The sequence below is a fragment of the Ischnura elegans genome, chromosome 12 (assembly GCF_921293095.1).
Source record: "Ischnura elegans chromosome 12, ioIscEleg1.1, whole genome shotgun sequence".
NCBI lineage: Eukaryota > Metazoa > Arthropoda > Insecta > Odonata > Coenagrionidae > Ischnura > Ischnura elegans.
In genome coordinates, this window is record NC_060257.1 from 84,428,560 (window position 1) to 84,451,857 (window position 23,298).

Sequence of the window (23,298 nt, forward strand, 5' to 3'; positions counted from 1 at the left end):
TAGAATTCACTTGTATCATTGTGGTAGCATGATTACTTTTGATTCTATTCGGCTGGAATTCTGGGCGGAAACTTATTTGTGGATTTCGTTCCCGCTAAGTGAAGTAGGTACGTTTATGACGAATATTTATAGAATTTTCTTTCTTCGTATTGAACTCTTCATCCGTTGAAATTTCTGCGCTTTCAGTTATTTGCGTTTTTGTAGAAACAGGTGAGTTGACATCAGATACCGCTGTCATATAATTGACTTGTAATTGACCATAAATATTACTTGCAAAAATTTCATCGTGTTTGATTACTATCACTTCACTTAACTCGTGTACTTTCATATCCACTTAGGTACTACTTGCACAATATTTGTTTAATTTTAAAGGACCTAAGTGGAAGGGCAGCCCTTATGAGGAATATTCTTCAAAATAAGTTTGTTTTTAAAGGATACGTATTATTCACTATATATTATATTCAATTTACAATTTTGCCTTCCATTATCATCCTAATTCCGTGACCTAATTATGTTGTATTAGGTATTTTAACTGATTCGTTGCAGAAAATGTCATAAAATTCCTTGTAAAAACTGATGAATATACTTTTGTGGAATTCCTCTTTTTTTATTTAATACTAACCGCTTCAGTTCTTATGTGGCCATGGATTGAATGTGGCTATTGTTACGAAGTCATCAAATTCAAGTTTAATTGCAAGGCCGTGTATTTCAACCATCGCTATAATTAAATAAGGCGTGCTTTTGGGTAATGAAGTTATTAAAAGACGTTTAAGAAACTGCTCCTGGTCATGACTTCGTAGTTGCTGAAATTTTCCGAACATTTAGTTTTCTTTCCTGTCTCGAAGTAATTACGTCAAATTACTCGGTGGAATGATGTGTATGGCGTCAAACTTAAAGCATTTACGGCTATATGTAATGGTTATGGCTCCATATTTCCATATTTCTGAGGCCTCTGATGTTTACTTCTTGCGCTAATTTGGTTAAAATCACTGACTTCCTTCTTTGCGATAATAATTCGGAACCGCGCGGAAGGTAATAAGCTAATCTCTTTTTTTAATGCCGTTAGACCCAGTGTTGCGTGCATATTAATATTAAAGTACAATGGGTTCCATTCCGTGGGTTAAACGTTTTCTTGGCATATATTAACTTTTGGAGCTATATACAGTAATTAAAGTTTATTTTACGGTAGCTGTCTGGATGGGAAATTTTAATTCGAAGAGTTTCGTTTACGAAAAAGATTTTATCTTAAAGCTATGATGTGTACTACGTTGTTGTTTTAATCTGAATAATTTTTTTTGGAAAGGAAGTGATATTTTGGTCAGGAAATCGCTAATTTTTATAATTTTTCGTCATTATTTCATGTTCGTTCACTTGGAAAAAAAAATACAGCCGATATCGCATACCAAAGCCCTAGGCGTGACAAAGCCTTGTGTTAACCAGTGTAGTAACTAGGAATATGCTTTGGGAGGACTAAGAAGGGGAATATGCTTTACCTGGGGACGACCCCCCCCCAGGCAAATTTTTTCTAGGTAAATTTTTGAAAAGTGACCTGTCTGGAAATACCTTTTAGATAATTTTGGCACTTAAAATTTTACTTTGAGCAGATACATTTATTTAATATCAAATTCAGATGAAAGTCTTAAATAAAATTTTTTCTCCGAGGCTGAAATCTATCCCCTAATCCCCTCCCAATAGTTACCCCATTGGTGTCAACTATTGGGTCAGGCTTATTATTGCAAAAACATTTCATCTTTGGTCCTGATCTATTTTTTATTTTTGGACGGCTTATCAGATTTCAGGGAGCTTTTTTTATTAGTGTATTATTAGTTTGTTACACTACTTAAACAGAGGTGATGAAAGTTGTTCTATTTTCCGAAGCGCAGTGATTCATCCGAATGTCTTTGTACGTAAATTTTACACCTCAAAAGGTTTCTCTAAGGTAGAATAGGAGGCCAGATTGAAAATGTTTGAGAGGCTTAAAACTTATGTTACAATTAACGTGTATCTTTTTATGATATTTCTTGGAGTATAGGTCAATGTAAACCAAGTTATAGCCAACGTTTCGATTTATTTAAAATCATCCTCAGGGCTATGAAAGAGAAAACATGAATAATATAGAATACAAAGATGACAAACGATATAAAATATTTTTGCATAAAAAATATTGTATATTGTATATTTTTTATGTAAAAATATTGTATATCGTTTGTCATCTTTGTATTTTATATTGTTCATGTTTTCTCTTTCATAGCCCTGAGGATGATTTTAAATAAATCGAAACTTTGGCTATAACCTTGTTTACATTGACCTATACTCCAAGAAATATCATAAAAAGTTATTAAACAAGGTCAAGAATAGAAGAGGAAAAGTATTAATAATACTAATTAATTAACGTGTATGGCATGCCAGATGAGGTAAACTCGAAGATACATCATATTAATACCTTAGAGTCCATCCAAAGGAAGTCAGTTCGAATGGTTTCCATAAAGTTTCGTTTATTCGATAAGGACTATAGCTATTCTGCTATCTTGCCTTTGTTTAATCTCCCATCCATGTTTAAGCGGAGAATATGCTCTAATGTTATCTTCCTATATAAGCTGTTAAATAACCTAGTTGATTCCCCTGTCCTATTAAGAGAAATATTCATGAGAGTTCCTTCTTACTCCACTTGATGTGACACTCTTTTTGACAATAGCCATCACGATGACTGCTAATTTTCGGGTTCACCAGCCGCGTCTGTCGTTTATGGTTGACAACAGTTTCGGAAGCCATCCTGCTTTCGTATTCAGGTCGAAGGTGAGAAGTTTTCATTTTTTGCCGTCTTATATAGCGCTGGCCGATCTCCTCCTGTGCGCTTTTTCGAAGCGAAGATAGTGGCAAAAGAGAGTCGCTACTACCCAAGGAAAATCAGGGAAGCAATTGAAATTCACAAAACACAAAATATTAACAGGGACAACGGCTACCCAATCAGCAACGTGTGGAAGAGAGTTCTGACCAATCAGCGCACAGGAGGAGATCGGCCAGTGCTATATAAGACGGCAAAAAATGAAAACTTCTCACCTTCGACCTGAAGACGGAAGCAGGATGGCTTCCGAAACTGTTGTCAGCCATAAACGACAGACGCGGCTGGAGAACCCGCAAATTAGCAGTCATCGTGAACGACGCCGCGGAAACCTACGCACGTATTACGCACGAATAGCCATCACTCACGCAACTACACCTACTTTTCCCCATTACAGCAAATAATGCGTGACGGCAATTTATGTCTCAAAGTGGACATATTTTTTGATTCTTTACCTTCTGTAATGATGTACCTGAAAGGAATACCAGATAAGATGTTACCTTATACTTAATTAACTATTACAATATGTATATTATTGTCTCTGTTATGATATTTTATGGCATTTTTATAAAGAATTTTTGCTTTGTAATTGGGCCTTGGCCCGTTAATTAATAAAATATGAAATATGAAATACAATTTGAAAAACTCGAAGGTGAAATTTTTTGCCGAGATATAGTTCGTCTCGGTGTTTTATTAGTCGTCTTTCACCTACGTCAATTATCATCATTCAGGATCATTTAGGACGCCAATGTTGAGGCTGCCATGAAAGTTAATAAATCATTCTGCTAACGGTTGTGCCCTGCTTGTATGCCCCAAAGATTTCATTATTGTATGCAGTGGCGTAACTAGGAATATGCTTCGGGGGAGGTGGGGGGGGGGGGGGATGAGGGGCCTAGGGGGCGACTCTCCCCCCCCCCAGCATTCGGGGTCCGAGAAAACTTTTGAAAAATGACATTCCTGGAAATGCATTTTACATCATTTTGGTGCTTGAAATTTAACTTTAAGTAGATGCATGCATTATGTATCAAAACTAGGCATTAGTTTTATAATATTTTTTTCTCTGAGGCTTTTGGGGGGGGGGTGATATCAATCCCCCTTACCCCCCCGTAGTTCTGCCACTGATCGTATGTAATATATCGCAGTTAAACATTGGCGTTACAAATTGCTGGAACTATTTTACATACGGTTTTAACTTGTTTCAATCCTTCCACAGTTGGATGAAATTTAGAATTTCCCGGACATATTAGTCGTGGATTCGTGTCCGTTTGTATTTTATCTCTAATTTTCTGACGTTCCGGACAAGATTCAGGTCCATGTCGGACGCCGAAGTCATGAGTAATATTTGAAAAAAAAGCTTTCTGTTAATGTCTGACTTGTAGCTCCCCAAAAGAAAAAAAAGATTTCAATTCTCTGTCCTACATAATGTTTCGAAGTTGAATTTCCGACTTCACAAATCTGGGGAAGCATTTTGAAATTCGGTCATAATTCGATCGTATCACACTCCCTGGAATGGATAAAATCGGGGATGTTTTCCAAAGGATTGCGATCATTAGGGGAAGAGTCGGTGGTCGCCGGACGAGAGGCCTTCCTCACCCCGGGAGCGACTTGGTTTTATTCACGACGGGGGGACACGGGTTTGAATGTAGCTGCCTAATGGCTGAGAGCGTGTTGATGGTCAATCGGAGATTTGGTCCATGGCACCCTCGCCCGCGTTTACCTCGCTGCGGGAGACGGTCGACTGGGTGTCTATTCTGCTCTAAAGGTCTGGGCGCTCACGGAAAATAGTTGGTCCCAGCGGGAGTGGTGAGAAATAGGAAACCTAGGATGGGACTAAACGGAGGGAAGTGAGCTATAATAATTTTACCCCTAGGACAGTATGATCGTTTAACCTGAAATTTGAAGGAAAGAAGATACCTTGAGAGTTCACTGAAGATATTTAGAGAGTTCACATGGTAACATATCAGTTTTGACCCCCTGTAATCGGATGGATTACTCATTCACGCTTATGGAAGAATTATAAAAAGATATTATCAGCCATAACGTCGTTCTGATCACTGCAAGTGAACTTTTGGGAGTTTTGGTGAAATACGCGTGTCTTAACTGTTACATGATCATGATATGCTCTGTGTAGTATAATGTATCTATGCGATTACATAGAAGTAAAAACTTCAATATCACCTGGCGCTATTTTATCTTTCTTTATCCCTCACGTATCTATATGGCTTCTTTCACAATAATAAATGGCTTAAATAAGGATTATTCCTTCCTTGGCTTAAATAAGGATTATTAATACCCTATCAAATGAAGGAAGCTTTCCGACCATAGGAAATTTTAATAATTGACTATTAAGAGATGTTTCCCTGAGCTCTGTGCCTCATTCATGCATTGGTAATGTCAGACGATGTAAAACTCGTATATACTCGCATACAAATCATCTGGCCTTTTTCAAATGCGGTTAAAATTGACCATTGCCATTCGTCTAAACTGGGATTTCTAAAACCAAATAATTTATATATTATGAATACACTAATGGTGGGTAACGAATCACAATCAATGCCTTTCGTTTTCTTTAATGAAGGAAACTACCCTGTTAACATAAAATGGAAAATATATGGTGCCAGCGCCCTTAAAACAGGTGAAAAAAGATAGTATTGAATACTTCTGCGTTGATTATTTTTATTGTTTCACCCAAAATTAGAAGGAAAGATAACTTAGTGCTCAGGAGGTTCACATGGCGAGAGATAAATTTTGACCCTTGTAAACGGTATGTAAAAACTCACTTATGCGTATGGAAGAAGCAGGGGATGGCAATCAAAACTAAACGAAAGTCAAAACTTGTGAAATGTCAATAGTTTCGTTCCCGGGAGTGAAATGTTGATCAAATTTTGAAAGAAAATTGCATGGTATGCCCAATTTATTAAATCAACACCCTAATTAGGCCTTTTTGTATTTTTTTGCGAAATTTGACGTTTAATTTACTTCAAATGTGAGCCTCAATATTTCTATTATATTATATTATGGCTCTCAGGTTCTTGGAAGGGCAAATCGATGTATTATATGGAGATTGTTTGTAGTTTTTTACCGTCTTATCCGGGTCACCATCTAATTACCTCTAGTATGGTATAAAACCTCATTTGGCCCATGAAAATTTGCTACCGCATTAACTTTCTGATCTCTTCTTAGAACCGTCGCAATAAAATGCTAATGAGGGTCAATTGTCTTTGAAGGACATTGACTAAGTATCACCGTAAAACCATTATGCGATTCTCGATTTCTTAGTATCATGCTTTGAATAAACTCATCCTTTTTTTCTGGAGAGATATCGTTGAACAGCATTTCAAATGGTATACAAAGATATCGTGCTGCTCACTTAAATTTATTTCATAGGTCTACAGCAAGTGTTACGACTTATGTACTTGATGATGGTTGAAAGCCAATCGAAAAAGATGTTGTAGAGTGGTGGAATAAATTTAAGTGGGCAATACGATATCTGCATCTGTATACTACCCCGCTGGCCGCCTAAATAACGTATGGCAGGGGGTGTTCGGGCACCAGCCATTTACACATAAAAAGAAATACTAAAAAAATTACGATTGGTATTTATTTAAGTCCTTTATGGTTCGGGGGAAAAACTAACTCCCATACCTATCCGTTCGGCAAAACATCTCTCTTAATTTATCGCTTCTGTCGGACCTGGAAATATTGTGGGGCCATAATATCATGTTCTTCGTGTCGTTCTTAAAGATATCCGTTCTCAATTGTTCAAGTAATCTAAGCCTAGCGTGCAGCCTCCGAGTCTCCAGCGCCTCACAGCCTAATTTGCTCAACATCTAGGTAATTCTGTCTGTACGCCCGTTGCAGTTTTTGACGTACCGCGCAGCCTTCCTTAGTATTTTATTCAGTTCGCGGATTAAGTCTTTCTGCTCAGGATCCCATATGCTCGCTGCGTATTCAAGATGCGTTCGGAGGAGTGTGAAATAGCACCTTTCTTGTACTTTCTCATCCGAAAATCTTTCCTCATACGCTTGACGCATCCTAACTTCTTCAGGGCTCTTCTACAAATCATACACATTTTATTACAGTAAGGTGTTTTTCTGTCATTCCGTATATGCTCCGTAAAAACTGCACCTACAGTGATAAATGAGATATCATTTGAATGTTAAATTACCGGCTTCTGAAGAAAGATACTATCTCAATATCAAATTTCACTATGTATCCATTAATTTGACTTAAAAGTTTCGATTTTTACGTGTAAATTACTTGCTCGAAGTACATCGACTGCACACATTTTTTAAATCCTGAACTTCCGAAAAAGGCAGAAAAACATTTTTAATCCATAAATAAGCCAAAGAAACGCAGGAAAAGAAGGATCAACAACCTTGCTATTTCCACAGATTAATTTATTGAGACGGACCATGGTTTCGTTACAGAGTAACATTTTCAAGGTGTTATCACCTATCATTCTCACCTTGATAATGCTACTCTGTAACGAAACCATGGTCCGTCTCAATAAATTAATCTGTGGAAATAGCAAGGTTGTTGATCCATCTTTTCCTGCGATTATGGATTTCAAACAAATTATGCCCGCTACTATTAATTATTAGCCAAAGAAAGGTAACAACAGCAGGAAAAAATATTAAAAATAAAGTCTAAGAACTATGAAGAATGTTTGACGCTCTCTGAAAGAGACATCGAGCGTAAGGAACTTAAAAGATAACCTCAAGTATAAAGAAAGTGGACCTTCTTATGTATGATAAACCTTCTTCTCTATTTAAACCCAAGAGGGTGGTTTATTTTTTTATTGCCTAAATCGAAAGATTATTACTTCCGGAGTACGTATTTCATGCTTTTAGATTTTTAAATGGGGATATCTATTTTTCGCCATTAAATGAAAAATGAAAATCTTCAAGCGTGCGAAAACGCGACGGCTAAGTATGAATACTGGGAAAAGCCCGTGTCCGTCATTCTGGATCCGGCTACCGCTGTGTGAGGTCACCTAGGAGCGAGGATATGAGCGCCGCTACGATGTAGGGTGCTAGAAGGAAGCAGAGTACCCTGCCAGCAGGTAGTGTTTGGCTTAAATAAGAATTATTGATACCCTATCAAACGAAGGAAACTCTCCGACCATAAGCAGTTTTAATAAGTGATTATTAAGAGATGTTTCCCTGAGCTCAGTGGCTAATGTATGCATTGGTACTCTCAGACGATGTAAAACTCCAATCTACTCGTATAGAAACTAGGTCCCTTTGACGTCACGTGGAGTGGCATCGCATGGGCGCCAATCTGGCCTTTTTCAAATGAAGTTAAAATTGACCATTAACATTCGTTTAAACTGGGATTTCTAACTCCAAATAATTTGTATATTATGAATACACTGATGGTGGGTAACGAATCGCAATCAATACCTTTCATTTTCTTTGATGAAGAAAACTACCCAATTACGCCGTGCCTCAACATTGTTATTCTCTGATAGCGTGAAAGGGTGGCATTTTCGCACTGCTTACCTAGTATGTTTACATGTTTATTAAAAATTGTGACCTTCATAGTCATAATACGAGAAGCCAAAATGGATTCCAAGTAAGTCAGCACAGAGTAAATAAAGCGATCAAAGGAATAGATCATCAGGAAATACTTATGTACAATAAATTGACTACTTATATTAAAAATATCAAAAGTTCCTTTAAATTCAAGTGTGTCGTGAAAAAACTACTTTTATGTAAATCATTCTATAGCGTAGATGATTTTCTAATGCAAACTAATTTAAATGCATAATTGAAATGTGTTAATCCAAAAAATTGTAAATTGCACATATTGTATTTTTCATACTATTTTGATATTGTGCATAATGATTTTTTATTTATATGAAGTGTAAAACATGTAATATATTGACAAAGCCATGCATAATTCATATGCTTATGGTGACTGAATAAATAAAAAAATAAATATTCCTTACATGCGTTCCTATATCCTTATTTTCCTTTGGCTTGCTATCACTTTTGGGTGTGGTGTGCTGCGAACTGTCGTGAATTTTTTTCTCATTAGCCGAGATTTAAAAGCAAAACGTTTTATGGACGTGTGATTGAAAAGGCGGACCGAAAAATTCTCTCTTTCCCGGCTTGGAATGAATGCGATACCTATCCCGTCTCTCTTGCGTGACGTATCGTGTAACTTCGGGCTCATGCTCAAGAGCCGTCGCCTCGTGTTGCGTGACTTCCGGAAGCCCCCGCTCTCAAAAAGAGTCGAGTTATTTACAGTGGAAGTGACGAAGGTTTTTGCGGTTGATACGGGGTCGGGGGTTGGGTGGAGGAGAAGGGTTGTGTCTGCCGGCAGGGGGTGTGGAAGTCGGATGGGTGCGGTGCCATGGGCACGAGGGGGTGGCGGCAAGAATTAGGGGGGACAGACGCCCCTCTTCAAGCTCAGAATGATGCAACACATTCATTCGTAAACGCGATCGATATAGTTTTCATCGTAGGCTTTGTTTAGAACTCTAAAGGCAATTGGTAAAAGAGGGAGTTTTGAGCATTTTTTTTCGACTATTTCCAGTTGTGGACATTGAATAGTGGCCATATTATTTCTCCTACTGTGGCCATCTATCCATTTACGTGTCCTAATTCGACTTTAATATTTGATAAAAGCATCACTCTTGCTACAGCACATATTTCCAATTCATTTGGTAATCCTCCAGTCTTGTTGGTATCAGATGACACAATGTTGTCCATTTTAACATTTTCAGTGCGTGAAGTTTCAACTAATGTATCTTGAGCTTTTATTTTATAAATTCTCACTCCTTGAGTTCGATACTGTTCAAGGACTGCCTTGTTGTGCGATTCTACTTGATCACGAGTGGGATAAATACGAATTGTCTTATCCACAGCGAAATCACCAGTCTTTTCTGTCAATTATTTTGACATCGAAATATCAAAATGTTCGGCACTCATTTGTCCAACTCTTAGAGCATTAAAAAGATCAGCGAACGTAATATCTCCTTTTTGGCGCATGTTGTCAGTGAACTCTACCAAACTGAACAATCGCCAGACATGGCATGTGTGGCATGCATAAATCTTGCTGGGTGTCTAAATACTGGTGATATGGGTGGAATTGGCGGTAGCTCAGTGCCCCGTGTAAAACGGCCTTTAAAATGTGTAGAATTCGAGCATGGGCGTACCCAGCGAGGGGCAGGAGGGGGCAGGGGTTGAAGCACACCCCCACCTAGAAGCAAAAATCGCAAATGTCTTAAAGGAAAATAATATTTTTTCAAGCAAATAATTTTAGAAATAAATGCAGCTCCAACCTGCGCAATTCCGTGCCCCGTGTAAAACGGCCTTAAGAGTTAAAAGGCTAGTGAAGCTGTAGTGTTGCGATTTACGGCGCGGAAATTTGTACAACCAGGAAGGAGGACGAGAGAAGAATGGAGGCGTTTGAGATATGGGTGTAGCGAAGAATGGAGGGGGTGAAGTGGACGAAGAGGAAGAGGAACGACGAAGTGCTGGACATGGTGGGTGAGGAGAGGCATTTGATGCGGAGGAGACAGAAGGTATGGATGGAGGGGGTACTTAGCGGAGTGGGGATGTTGAAAGCAGTGTCAGAGGGTAGAATGTTAGGGAAATGAGGGAGGGGGAGGAGAATAGTATTTTAGATAGAATGAAAGCGAGTATATTGAATTGAAGGAAGAAGTTCATGGAGTTGGGGGAGAATGCCAATACTTCTTAAATACTCCATTGGAACCTACCTTAATCGGTAGAATACTTGAAAAATAATATCTAACTATTTATTAGCCTTTGTTTTAATTTTAGTCTACAATACTCATATCTGTTTTGCCTTTCATATACGCCTCCTTTGTTATTTATGTTATTGCTTTATCCATTTTCCTTTGAAGCAATTCCGAAGTAATTAAACCATTCTACTCTCTCTATTTCCTAGCCTTCATAGCTTCTGAAAATTGCATGACTTCGGTCCTCGTCTTATATTATTTGCTCGCCGTCATGCCGTATCGCTTCATCTGTTTTACGAAAGCGGCGACCAGTGTGTACATTCCTATCGCCGACTGTATTATATACGTCTGGTCATCCGAGAATGTGATTTGATTTGATGAAATTTTAACTTCAGTAATTAGAGTGTTGGCTTCCCACCTCGTAGACTCGGGTTCAAATCCCGGCGGTGGCAGACAATTTTTTTAGACTACCCGATCCCTGCTTGAATGCTTTGTGGAGTACATTTGAAGCGCAACACTCCGTCGTCGGATGGGACGTTAAGCCGTGGTCCCCTTGGCGCCTCTCGTTAAGAGCAGTCTAATGCCGACGCCGGGTTTCTCTCCACCCTTCCCTCATGGCGCGAATGACAATAAGCTGTCGTCGCCTCCTCCAAATACAATACCATACAACTTAAGTAAAATGTTTAAACATATGTTATTTTATGGTATTCCGCCGGTATATTGTGTTTCTTTTTGAAGTCCTTTAAACGTTAAAATTTACCGCACTCTTCTGTAGAAAATATCCTCTTGCTTAATTTTGGAACGACTTTCGCCTGCGGTGCCAAGCTCCTGTCTGATGTCCAGTATGGATGAATCATATTCAGTTTAATAAAAGCTTAGTTTTATATGCATAGCATCTCATTGAAGAATGCATATTTGTTGAACATTGGTCATCTACTTGTTTCAGCACCCATCGGCAAGCCAATTTCAATTTGGTTTTTCAGATTACCTGTTTTGAGCTCAATATAAAGATCGGGATTGGCAATGAATCAGTCAGGACCACAACTACGTGGGGATAGGACCCTGTAGTGATCGCCAGTGATTCATGTGAAATGAGGTCTTTAAATGTATCCAGCAGTGATTGAATTGCACGGAGGAATTGGAATTAGGCACACAGAATGCTTTGGGATACGTCGGTGGACTGGTTGCGTATAATTGTGACGGGGCTATTAATATTTTCCGGATCTTTTCCGATCGGCCCCTGTGAAGGGGGGGGGGGGGCTGTCTGGCACCTGGTCGTGTATGGTGTAGCACCCCCCGCCAAGATGGGTGCCCAGAGAATTAAGTTCGCGACGCGGTCGTAAGTCCCGGCGGGGAAGAGGTCTGACGTCTTAAGGTCTTTTCCCCCATCAAGGCTGCTACCTCCGTTAGTTATAAGCATCGAGTGTAAACTCAGCAGGTAGGGCACTCATGAATGTTTTTTTATTAGTTTTTTTTTCTTAACTTGCCTCGTCTCTTTCTCTCTGTCATCGATGGAATCCTGTAATTGAATTGAACCCACATTGTCGTTGTTATTGTCGTTGCTATTGTCGTATCGCCACTCGCGGCGCCACCTGTCACTTTAGGATTTACACTTTTCGCAGGAAAATACGCGGCAATAACACGTGACTGAGCCACTACATCATATCAACCACATTTTTAACGGATTCGAGACAATAGGGTAGTTTCCTTCATCAAAGAAAACGAAAGGCATTGATTGGGATTCTTTACCAAAGCATTTTTTTGCGTCGCGAAAGTGATCACTACCTAGTTTCTATACGAGTAGATAGGAGTTTTACATCGTCTGAGATAACCAATGCATGTATGAAGCACAGAGCTGATTGACTTTAACGCAATTAAGCCAATTAAACTCTATCTCAAGTTCCATAATAAAATAGAAAACAGCGATATTAATTTCCACACTCCTTTATACCACTCCACTACAAACCGTGGTTTCGATACCCTTAGGGGATATACATTAATTACGTGAGGCGTTTAAGGGGGTGAGGGGGTCAAGCCGATTCTCGCCTAGTCTCAAGCGGGGGAGTCCGGGTATCCTGGCAATTATCCCGTAATTTTTTTCCGCGAATAAAATTGCTATCTTAGTAATCTTTAATACTAGTCTTAACTAGTCTGAAATAAAAACAATCAAGCAAATTGTTTTTTTTGTAACCAACGCAACGAAGCATATATTGACTTAATTACACTGAAAATACGCATGTTGAACGATCTCACGTGAAATTTGAGGGAAGCAAATCTCATGGTATCTAACTAAGGTGGGAGGGAGGGTGCAGAAATCTCCAAAATCACCTCACGTATTTAATGGACCCGCCTTAATCAGCATCCACTATTTATTCTCCTACCGATGAAAACCAAAAACGTGCTTTTAAAAATCTTTTTTGCTTTATTTTTTATTTATTGCCGATTCTCGCTTTAAACCAGCCTTCGGGCTCCAGGAACGTAATCTATATGTCGAATTCTTCAAAGAAAATATAAAGCCTGAATCACGCGATCATTTTTTTTCGTCGCGAAAGAGATCACTATTGCGATCACTAGAGTAATCACTCAAATGATCGTCGCCGGCAATTGTTTTTCGGGATCGCGATGAGGATTCCCATCGCTATTTTCATCACTCGTCCGGTCGCTTTTTCCGTCGCTAAAACCGCCCCTAAATCACCGTATCAGCCAATCAGAACGCATGACCGTATGGTTTAATTGCAGCGCAGCGTTTGGCAATCGTGGGAACGACAAAGATAAACACGCTGTATATTATCGTGATGCGGGTGCTATGACAACGAGCTGTGATATCGCGGAAATGATGCGAAAAGCGACGGCGGGAGTGACCGCGTGATTCAGAAAAATGATCACTAGAGCGATCGCTTTTCGCGAAGGGAAAAGTGATCGCGACAGTGATCACTTTCGCGACGAAAAAAAAATGATAGTGTGATTCAGGCTTAACCTACAATCAACGAAACCAATCGAGTATATTGTTCATTCGTAAATGAAACAAAATCCCCATTGGTGTTGCTACGTTTTATTTCCGTACATTGATACATTACTGCGATGCAAACTCTCAACCTCCAGAATCACCATAGCTTTGAGACGATCGTTTTAGGAGCGATGGCGTAACTAGGTATGTATATACTTTGGGGGGGTAGGGGGTGTGATGGGGAAGGCCTTTGAGCGACCCCCCCCCCCTCTCCAGTAAATTTTTTGAAAAATAATATGCCTGGAAATATATTTTATATCACTTTTGGGGCTTGAAATTGAACTTTAAGCGAATGCAGTTATTATATGTCAAAACTAGAGAATAGTTTTTATTTAATATTTTTCTATTTCTCTGAGGAAATGGGGAGGATCTATCCCCCTCATCCCCCCATATGTACGCCACTGGTTAGGAGGATGGAGTGATTCTCTTTTGCGTGTCTTCGGGAGCGTTTTTCGACTGTTTTATCGCCGCTTGGTCTACTCAGATTCCCCCCTGGGCGCGTGTGGAATGCTTGGATTATGTTTGTCTGAAGGCGGCGGGGTTTGGGGCGAAGTTTATGCTCTCGTAAGGGACTGAGTGGTGGTGGTCGGTCGCCCAGCCGGGTGTCCTGTATCCTGCAGCAAGCACCGATTTCCCTCCTCGCTGATCTTGTCCTCCCTCGGCTGCGAACCGTCTCGATTCCTATCTGTCGGCGGTAGTTGGACCTTTGAAAAGGGCAAGTCGCAGCTGTCGGATTATAAGGACGTACCACCTTGGTTGGCTAAATCTTTGTAACCGAAGAAAATATCTACTCGGTGCTCTTCTTTTTAAGATTCTCAGGGAGGGAATCCCTAATCACCTCCGGGAAATTTTTATGAACAGATCAGTAACCACTCACGTGTCATCTCGCAAAAAGGACTATTTACGTTATCCTACTCCACGTACCTACCAGAAATCATTTCTAGTGACGGCATCTAAAATTTGTAATTCTCTCCCTGAGGATCTAAAACAGAAGGGCTCCAACCATGCATTTAAATATAAAATATACATGGCTTTACTCAATGGAGAGTGAAAATACTCCTACATAAAATACAGCCAACATATTCCGTGTGTTGTCAAATTTCAAGCCTTGTTTAAGTGTCATTTCTTTAACACTTGTGTATCAAACAACTTTATTGTTATTACTTGGTATTTTCATGAACTTTGTGCTTTTAATGAGCCAATTATTGTAAGTTGTGTTTTTCTCCGAGGGTATACCCAAAGCATGAATAAATATGTATATTCTATATTCTATTCTACCTTTTGATCGACCTTTTTCCCAGACGAGCTACCAGTTTGGGCTCTATCAACAAAAACAAGACAATATTTGGATATAATTTTGTTCAATAATAATTTCCTATTATTGTATTCTTATTGTATTTTGTAATGGTTCCAAGTTTGTTCACATACTTGAGAATGAGCTATTGATAATGGATATCTTTTAGAAAGACAAGGAGAACATCATATTAGAACTCCAATATATTTCCAAATGCGATTAATTAAGAGAGATATTTTGCCGAACGGATATGTATGGATGATGTCTCCATGCTTCTGGGTTTCACCGCGTTGATTTTCTTTGCGACGACAGTTTCTCCGGTATTCCAACCGGCGTCTTCAGGTCGATGTCGGGATTCAATTTTTGGTGACTTATATAGTGAATTCCTGGCGCCAATTTTTCATGCTGGAGGCTTATTGGTCCACCTCCTTTTTTCTCGTATGACCCTCTTCCAAGAGTTGTGGAGAGGGTAGCCGTCTTCTCTATTCATGCTTTCAGGTGTCTTGAATATTTCGATAGCCTCCTTTATTAGCCTGGGATAATATCTATTTTCTTTTGCAACAACTGTTGCTTCGTCAAACAGTATCTGGCGTCCGGGTTCACTCCAAGCATGCTCCGCTCTAGTCTATTTAAGTCACCAAAAATTGAATCCCGACATCGACCTGAAGACGCCGGTTGGAATACCGGAGAAACTGTCGTCGCAAAGAAAATCCACGCGGTGAAAAACATAAGCATGGAGACATCATCTAGACAACGCCGCGGAAAACTACGCATCAACTTCAGGATATGTATGGAAATTCATTTTTCCCTGGAATAGTTGATAACTTAAATAATTACTAGGCGGAAATAGGCTCTAACATTTCCGTTTTATTTGTAGACGGCTGGTGTCCTAACATCCCCCGCCATATCCCTATTGAGGCGGCTTGCGGTGTACTGCATAGATGTACATGCCTCTTTGTCTTTTCCCACCCTATCCTTTTCTATAACCACTCCGTTTTACTTGCCCTCTAATTGAGTACGCCCTTGGGGAATTATTTCACTCAATTGTGTCTGCTGCGTTATCCAACCCATTTTCAGTCGCAGTCCCGCTTGCTCTCATGCCAAACTTAACGCCTCAGCGCCCAACTCCCTTCGGAGTGTCGTTTGAAATGAAATCACCGTGGAATCTGTCACTCATCGCGGGAGGACCCGACCTTTCTCATTCCTCTCCTCAAAGCCACGTTCAAGTTCATCCCCTTATTGCCTAGCAGTAACGGCGAAAGCAGCTTATTCGGAAAATTATGACGGTATGTGTCGATTGATGGCCATGAGTGGAATTTTATAATTGCCCTCAGAAGTAACTTCCTCGATGGGAAATTTATCTAGTCCTCTTTTTAGCTTTTATTATAATAATAATGTTTATGACTCTATATTATTTACATACAAAGACATAAAATATTTGGAGCTCTAGCTAGAAGGTGGATCTGTGTTTAGGTTACCATCAATGTATTAATGGTCTTCCATAAATTGATTTCAATAACGGAAAAAAGAAAATGTACCAGCATTAACAAAAATAATATCTTTGACCATATATATTATTATCAAACTTGACTGAACAACGTATTTCTTCAACTGTAGGAAAAGTAAACAGCCAATTTTTTTTTATTTGTAGAAAAAGATGAAGATTTACCGCCCTTCTGTACTCTCATGGTAATAAGTTACAGACGTTTGGCCCAATGCATATGAACCTTTTTCAGCTTATTAAAACAACTTGTCTGTTTCCACACACTTTTATTTTCACCGACCATGGTTTCGGCAGCTTGTGCCATTGTTAAGGTTGTCAAGGGTGCCATTGTCAATGGCACAAGTTGCCAAAACCATGGACGATGAAAATAAAAGTGTGTGGAAACGGACAAGTTGTTTTAATAAGCTGAATATCAAAGATTTCCACCATATCACGCCGGGCACTGTATCTTTTATGAACCTTTTTCCGAACAGTGACAATTTGGGCTTCAGTTAGGGTGCCAACAGTCTACGAAAATGCTACTTGCCCGGCCTATTTGAAACCGGTACCTTTGTTCCATTCCTCACAAAATAGAGTCCAGGCACTTCATACACAAACAAGTGTCTGAGACCATTAAACATTTTTGAAGAGCGGAAAGGACAACTCGTAGTAATTCTGTTTTAGCATCATCCGAATGAGCCTCTTTTTTTAGGTTTATAGCTGGTTTAATATACGTCAGATGATCTCCACCCTATGCAATTACACCAAATGTCAATTTAAAGTTTACTAATGCATATTTTGATACAACCCATTAATTATTAATTGATGCAACCCATTGTTGATTCTTTTCCGTTAGGTATTAGTTACTTCACGAACACATAATATGCATATTTTCACAAATATAATTAGAAAAATCAGAAAATACTCAACAATCTAAATTATTTGTCAACGTGTTTTTCTTTGGTAAGTGCTTGGTATCCTCGGAGCTCTACTTCCAAATTCTGCCGATAGTTGGCGTATTGCTTGTCTGAATTCTCGAAGAGTTTTAAATCAACGTTTTCGTGGAGTCTGGCAAAGTGATGCAATAGTGTCTAATGGGTTACTCAATCCTTTTTCTCCGCTTATTAGGACGTGGCGTCTCGCGGTCTGGACTTGCCCCGCGTGGACTGGGTGTTGCAGTGGACTCCGCCCCCAACGCCCACCGACTACGTGCACCGGGTGGGGCGAACGGCCAGGGGGGGCAACACGGGGGCGGCCCTCCTTTTCCTCGCCCCATCCGAGGAGCCCTTCCTCCGCGAACTCGGACAAAAGGGAATCAAGTGAGTAAAATGTCTTCGAGAACTTACTTAATTACATCAGACAGGGTGTGATGTGAACCTTTTTCTTTCTTGAATCGCAGCCGATTTGCACGAAAGTTTTATGATATCATCTTGGCATCATATTTGTCGATTTTCACATTTTGTAATCTAAAAAATCTTAAAAAATATCTATCTATATCGATTTTCTCACAAATCGGCGGATTTTGTGCAATTTTCTTGCCTTTATACGGCATATTTTTTTTTCTTTTTGGCTATTTGATACGCTTATTGACGCAAAATTCGAACATCATGATACAACAGTGTCTCAATCCCCATTAATGCCCTGTTGTAAGAATGAAAGCTCCAAAAGTACTCATTTAATCGAATTTCAGATGTTGTTCGCTCTTCAGAGTTTCTCAAACTGTATGGAAAACCTTCCTTATGTTTCTATCAAGCTCATTTTCTCTGTAGAAGGACTTTATTTTGGCTGTGAAATTGGTATTAATTGCCTCGGAAAATATTATCAATTAATTGGACCGGAAATGGAACCAGGGTTATTTTTCTAAGGGCCCCCGCGCACTAGCAACTTTAATCACCGGCAACTAAACAATTTAATCACCCAAGAGTTGCTCGCTACCGCGCACTGGCGATTAAATAGTTGCCTCTCAGCTCAGTTTACAATGGATCTCGTGGAAGCTAGTTGTGTTGTCGCGCTCATTCTGAGACAGCGAAAAAATAAGCAAAGGAACAAAAGGTTTTGGGTGCATCCAATAATTAGTTCCAGACTTCTTGATGGACAATTTTATAAGCTGTTTGACAGATTGAGAGAACACCCAAATAAGTTCTTTAATTATTTTCGAATGAGCATAGAAACTTTTGATCGACTGCTGATTAGCCTTGTACCTCGAATAACTTACCAAAATACATCATTAAGACAGGCTGTACCACCTCAAGAAAGATTGGCGGTGACTCTAAGGTAAAGACATTTTTAAATTAAAAACAATAAATAGTTTAAATATTTTAATGCCTAAGAAATGGAAATGCAACGCTTTTATTGATTTTTAATAGTAGTTTCTGAAGTAAAATAATTAATTTAAGTTCAAAATTGAGGACTTGTCGACGTATTTTCCCATACATTTTGAGAAGTGATTGCAGCTGGTGGCAGAAGCTCTTGAAATTGCCCTCTTGGTACAAACGTAGTCAATCAACTTTGTTATTGAGTTCTTGCAGTACAAAACCTGTGAGAGTATATTGTAATTCATATGGATTTTGTCTAATATCTAATAGTATTTTAAGGAATATAAACGACTATTTCTAAAGCAATTGCGAATTAGAAATATAACGTGTCCCGTAACTCACAAAACGGTGAGTAACGATAAAAATTGTATACATGCTCAATATTTTAATTTGGCTAATTGTTGTTGAAGACAAAAAATAACTAGAAATTAATATTTAAAATCACTGTCACAACATATATAAGGTTACAATAATTCAAATATGATTTACCGCTTTATTCGTTCACTTGCAAAATGTTAACCTTTAGATAAATTAAGTATATGACCTATGATTTTTACTTTATTCTAATTTGCCATTAGTTTTGATCCATTGAGTCGAGTCGTGATCTTGAAGTTTTTCCATCCAATCACTTACTTTACGTTAAAAGTATTTCTCTGCCGACGCTAAAGAAATTTTAAATACTTCATTAAATTCATCATGAGGTAATAAGTTGAAGAGACAAATTCTTTGTTTCAAATAAATGCTTAACAGTATTTGTCCTTGTGGACTATCCCCTTTTTGGAGTAATTTACATTAACTCTACTGTATGTAAAATTGGTAGGAGAAGTTCAAAGAACTTTCGTTTATCAAGTTACTGAAAAATGATCACGAATTCAAGCACCTTAATATAATAGATATCTTAATCAAACTAAATAAATCTGGTGTATATAGGTACCAGGAATGATCTTCAATAGCTTTAATCGCAAATTGGGCTCCAGAGAAGCTGTAAAAATGGTGGAGTGGCTATGTAATATTGGACCAGATATCAGGGGGAGAGATACATCCATCTAGTTATCAATGGAAAGGAGACTAAACTATTGAAAAGAGACTAGGTTGCATCGAGAAACACATGATAAGGAAACTCAAGAAAATAAAATATGACGCGAGCTAGAAAGGATTGGGCTGCAATCAGTGGCGTAACTATGGGGGAGGGGGGGGGGGAAATGAGGGGATATAACCCCCCCCCAAACCATCAGAAAATTAAGAGAGTTATTTAAAAATATTGCCTAGTATTGACGTAGATGGAATGCGAGAAATTCCAAGGCTCAGCATTATATAGTCTCTACAATAGAGATCCGTGGTCCACCATGTAATATGCTGTGAAGCAGTGGTAGCTGGATAACCAGAAAGAAGAAGTATAGGAAAGTGAAGAAAAGAATTTCGAAGAATCTCAAGAGTATGAAGAAAATGTAATGAAAGGAATCAAATGAAGGGAAGGTGTAACTATGTAAGTAAAATATTCTGAGGTAGTTGTTTACTTACATAATGCAAGTAAGTGAATTTGTAAATATATGGCTTCCAAATACAATCCAGAGCATGTTCAGTAATTAATATTACCGTAAGTAACCCCAAAACTTAAAAACTATGAGACCTTTGCGAAACGCGTCCAGCAAAACACTTTCCAAGATGCGCTCCGAACAAGGGCCGTCAAGCAACTGAAAAGTTGCCAGTGCGCGGGGTTGGGTAAGCATCCACGCGATCTATTCCTGCCGGCAACAATTTAATCACCCTCAGAATAGGTCCGGACGCAATTATTTAGTTGCGGCAACTAAAAAATCGCCCGTGCGCGGGGCCGCAGTCAATTTCGTGTGTTTCATTTGAACTTCCACAAAGCAACTAAATAGTTGCTTTGAAAAAGTTGCCAGTACGCGGGGGCCCTGTACTATCCGTGTTCCTCAGTTACTATGGCGATTTAACTGAGGTCCATTCTTGTAGGGGTTTACATTGTGACTCGGAACACCTTGTTCCATGATCCGTGGTAAAATCGCTTGGAGAATTAAGGAGTCTAGATGGCATAGTGTTTTGCGCAGTGGTCAGAATAGTTGTAATATTCCATTCCCTCTTTCTGGGCAAGTGGAATTTTATAGTAATTTTAACGTTCTATTAAGGCCTGTTTACACGATAAATTAACACGTACAAGTTACTGTCTGTTTGCGTAAAAGATTTTTGCAGACCCGAACGGAACACGTGCGAATGTATGAACCAAATTAGAAGAGGTTCTATTTTCTGGAGATGCGTTCGCACATTTTGGGTGGTTCCAAGGTTCATTTTCGTGTTCATTCTCGCGTGCAAGCACTTATACATTGACTCGAACGGGTTAATGTACCGTGTTAACAGGCCTTCAGAGGGGCTACCTTGGAATTATATTATTTCTAATTTTTTGACTTTTAGAGCCTTTCTTTTGACTGTCAATGAATTGATTCTTTGCAGGCCAAAGGAGGAGAGCATTGACCGTTGCTTGGAAAACCTTCTGGAAGTGGGACTATCCACCGGAGTATTGGATGTAGTAAGTATCTCTAATACTTGATTATAGGTAAAAGTCATGTGTCCAATTTGCTCCTATTAAGTTATTTCCCGAAATTTGAAAATTTTATATTTAATAATGCTTCATTCATTCACATGACGCCTTAAGCTAAACTGCTACGGGCGTGCATACAGAATTACCCAGATGTTAAGCGAATTAGGCTGGGAGCTGTTGGAGACTCGGAGGCTGCGTCCTAGGCTGAGATTGCTTGAACAATTGAGAATGGATATCTTTAAGAGCGACACAGAGAACATAATATTAGAGTCACACTATATTTCCAGGTCCGATAGAAGCGATAAATTAAGAGAGATGTTTTGCCGAAAGGATAGATATGGGAATTCGTTTTTTTCCTCGAACCATAAAGGACTTAAATAAACGCTAGTCCCAACTTCGTTACAGCACTTCATTTTTTTTAGCTGTGAACGGCTGGTGTCCTAACAACCCCTGCCATACGCGTTTTAGTCGGCTTGCGGGTCATTATGTAGAAGCGCAAACATTAAAATAAATTCAGAGGTAAGGAAAGAAATTGATTTGAGCTTGGTATTTTCATTATTTTATCTTGCCTTCCGATCAAATTTGGCGCATAGTCTCCACTTGATCAGAAAACGAAAATGTCGAAACCTTTCTGTAATATGTGCAACAGTTTTCAAGATATTGCGATGTTGTGAGCAATTTTGAGAAAACGTCTTTCCATCAGACGTCATGTATCCGGTGATAAGGAATTTATAAAAGCATGCAATAAAATATTGTACAGATCTTGAATTGAAATTATGAGATTATGGATATATTGTTTATATTTTGTATACTGGAGTATTGAATGTCGTAAGCATCTCAAATACGTGGTTTTAGGTAACAGTCGTATATTCAATATGCTCCTGTAAAGACATTCCCTGTTATTTGATTTTTTACTTAATTTTTTTATTTGCGCTCGGTCTTTTCATTGTTTTATCATACAACGGCTCACAAGATATTGCAATGTTGTAAAACAGCAATTTTACGGAAACGTCTTCTGATTAGACGCCATGTATCCGGGAATATATAAAACCATGAAATATATTATTGTACAGATCTTGAATTGAAAAGAGATTGTGAATATATTTATTGTTTCATGAAATTCAAGCAATTTTATATTGTGTACAACAAATTGATTGCTTGAGCCGTAACTTTGTGAAAGCGATTCATTATTAAAATTAAAAAGAAGAACTTTGTGCTTTCACATTAATATTTATTCACGACCATGGTTTCAACGTTAGACGTTATCATCAGGTGAACACTTCAGGGGTCCATCACATCCTTTTATACCAGGCTAGGGCGGGCGAGGGAGGAAGGTAACTAGGACTTCTGTAGAGTTCACCTGATGATGATGTCTAACGTTGAAACCATGGTCGTGTAAATGTGTTAATAAATATTCATGTGAAATTACATAAGTTCTTCTTTTTAATTTTAATAGCGTACAACAAATTCAAGCGTTCTAATTGATTTTGACGATGTTGCTACATCCATTGATGTTTCTCAATATGTCCTGCTATCCAAATTTTCTTAATATTTTGCCTTTTTTTCCAGGAAAATATTGATTTTCCACGACTCACTATTTTCTTGTAATGACCTAATTTTTAATTTTTATTTATCATGATAAGAAATGGGCTCAAAGGAATGTTTTTCTGGCAGACTGCTGCTTAGTAGAAATTCCATCGCCAATTTTCCTGATTTAGGTAATGTGGTCCCCGCACTTACCTGCCATCACTTTATTTCTTTGAGTTTAAATAATTTCCCTTTCTTCGTTTTGACAGCATGACGTCGACTCCGGAGATTCTGCAGCCGTGGATCTTCAGCTTCAGTTTGAGAACGCGGTCCTTAAGAGGGGTGACCTCCACCAATCCGGTTGCAGAGGTAAGGATCACTGAAAATTGTGGCTTACGGATTTATAATAAATTTAACCGATTCAGACGTGATGTAGTGGAAGTTCGGCATGTTCAAATAAAACGTGATTCATAAACATTTCCACAATTATTTTAATGCATAAAACGCGTGTAAATAATTTCATTATTAATAGGCTGATTTTAATTTGTTGAAGTCGATTTTA

General features: G+C 38.8%; 1 protein-coding gene across 1 annotated transcript in view; it reads left to right on the forward strand.

Annotated features, from left to right (window-relative positions):
- Positions 1 to 23,298, forward strand: part of LOC124169336 (probable ATP-dependent RNA helicase DDX31) — a 58,777-nt gene that overhangs the window by 27,460 nt on the left and 8,019 nt on the right. Inside the window, exons 9-11 of the mRNA XM_046547918.1 lie at positions 17,466 to 17,656; positions 21,122 to 21,197; positions 23,006 to 23,105. Coding sequence (XP_046403874.1) covers positions 17,466 to 17,656; positions 21,122 to 21,197; positions 23,006 to 23,105 — 367 coding nt within the window. The remainder of the gene's footprint in view (positions 1 to 17,465; positions 17,657 to 21,121; positions 21,198 to 23,005; positions 23,106 to 23,298) is intronic.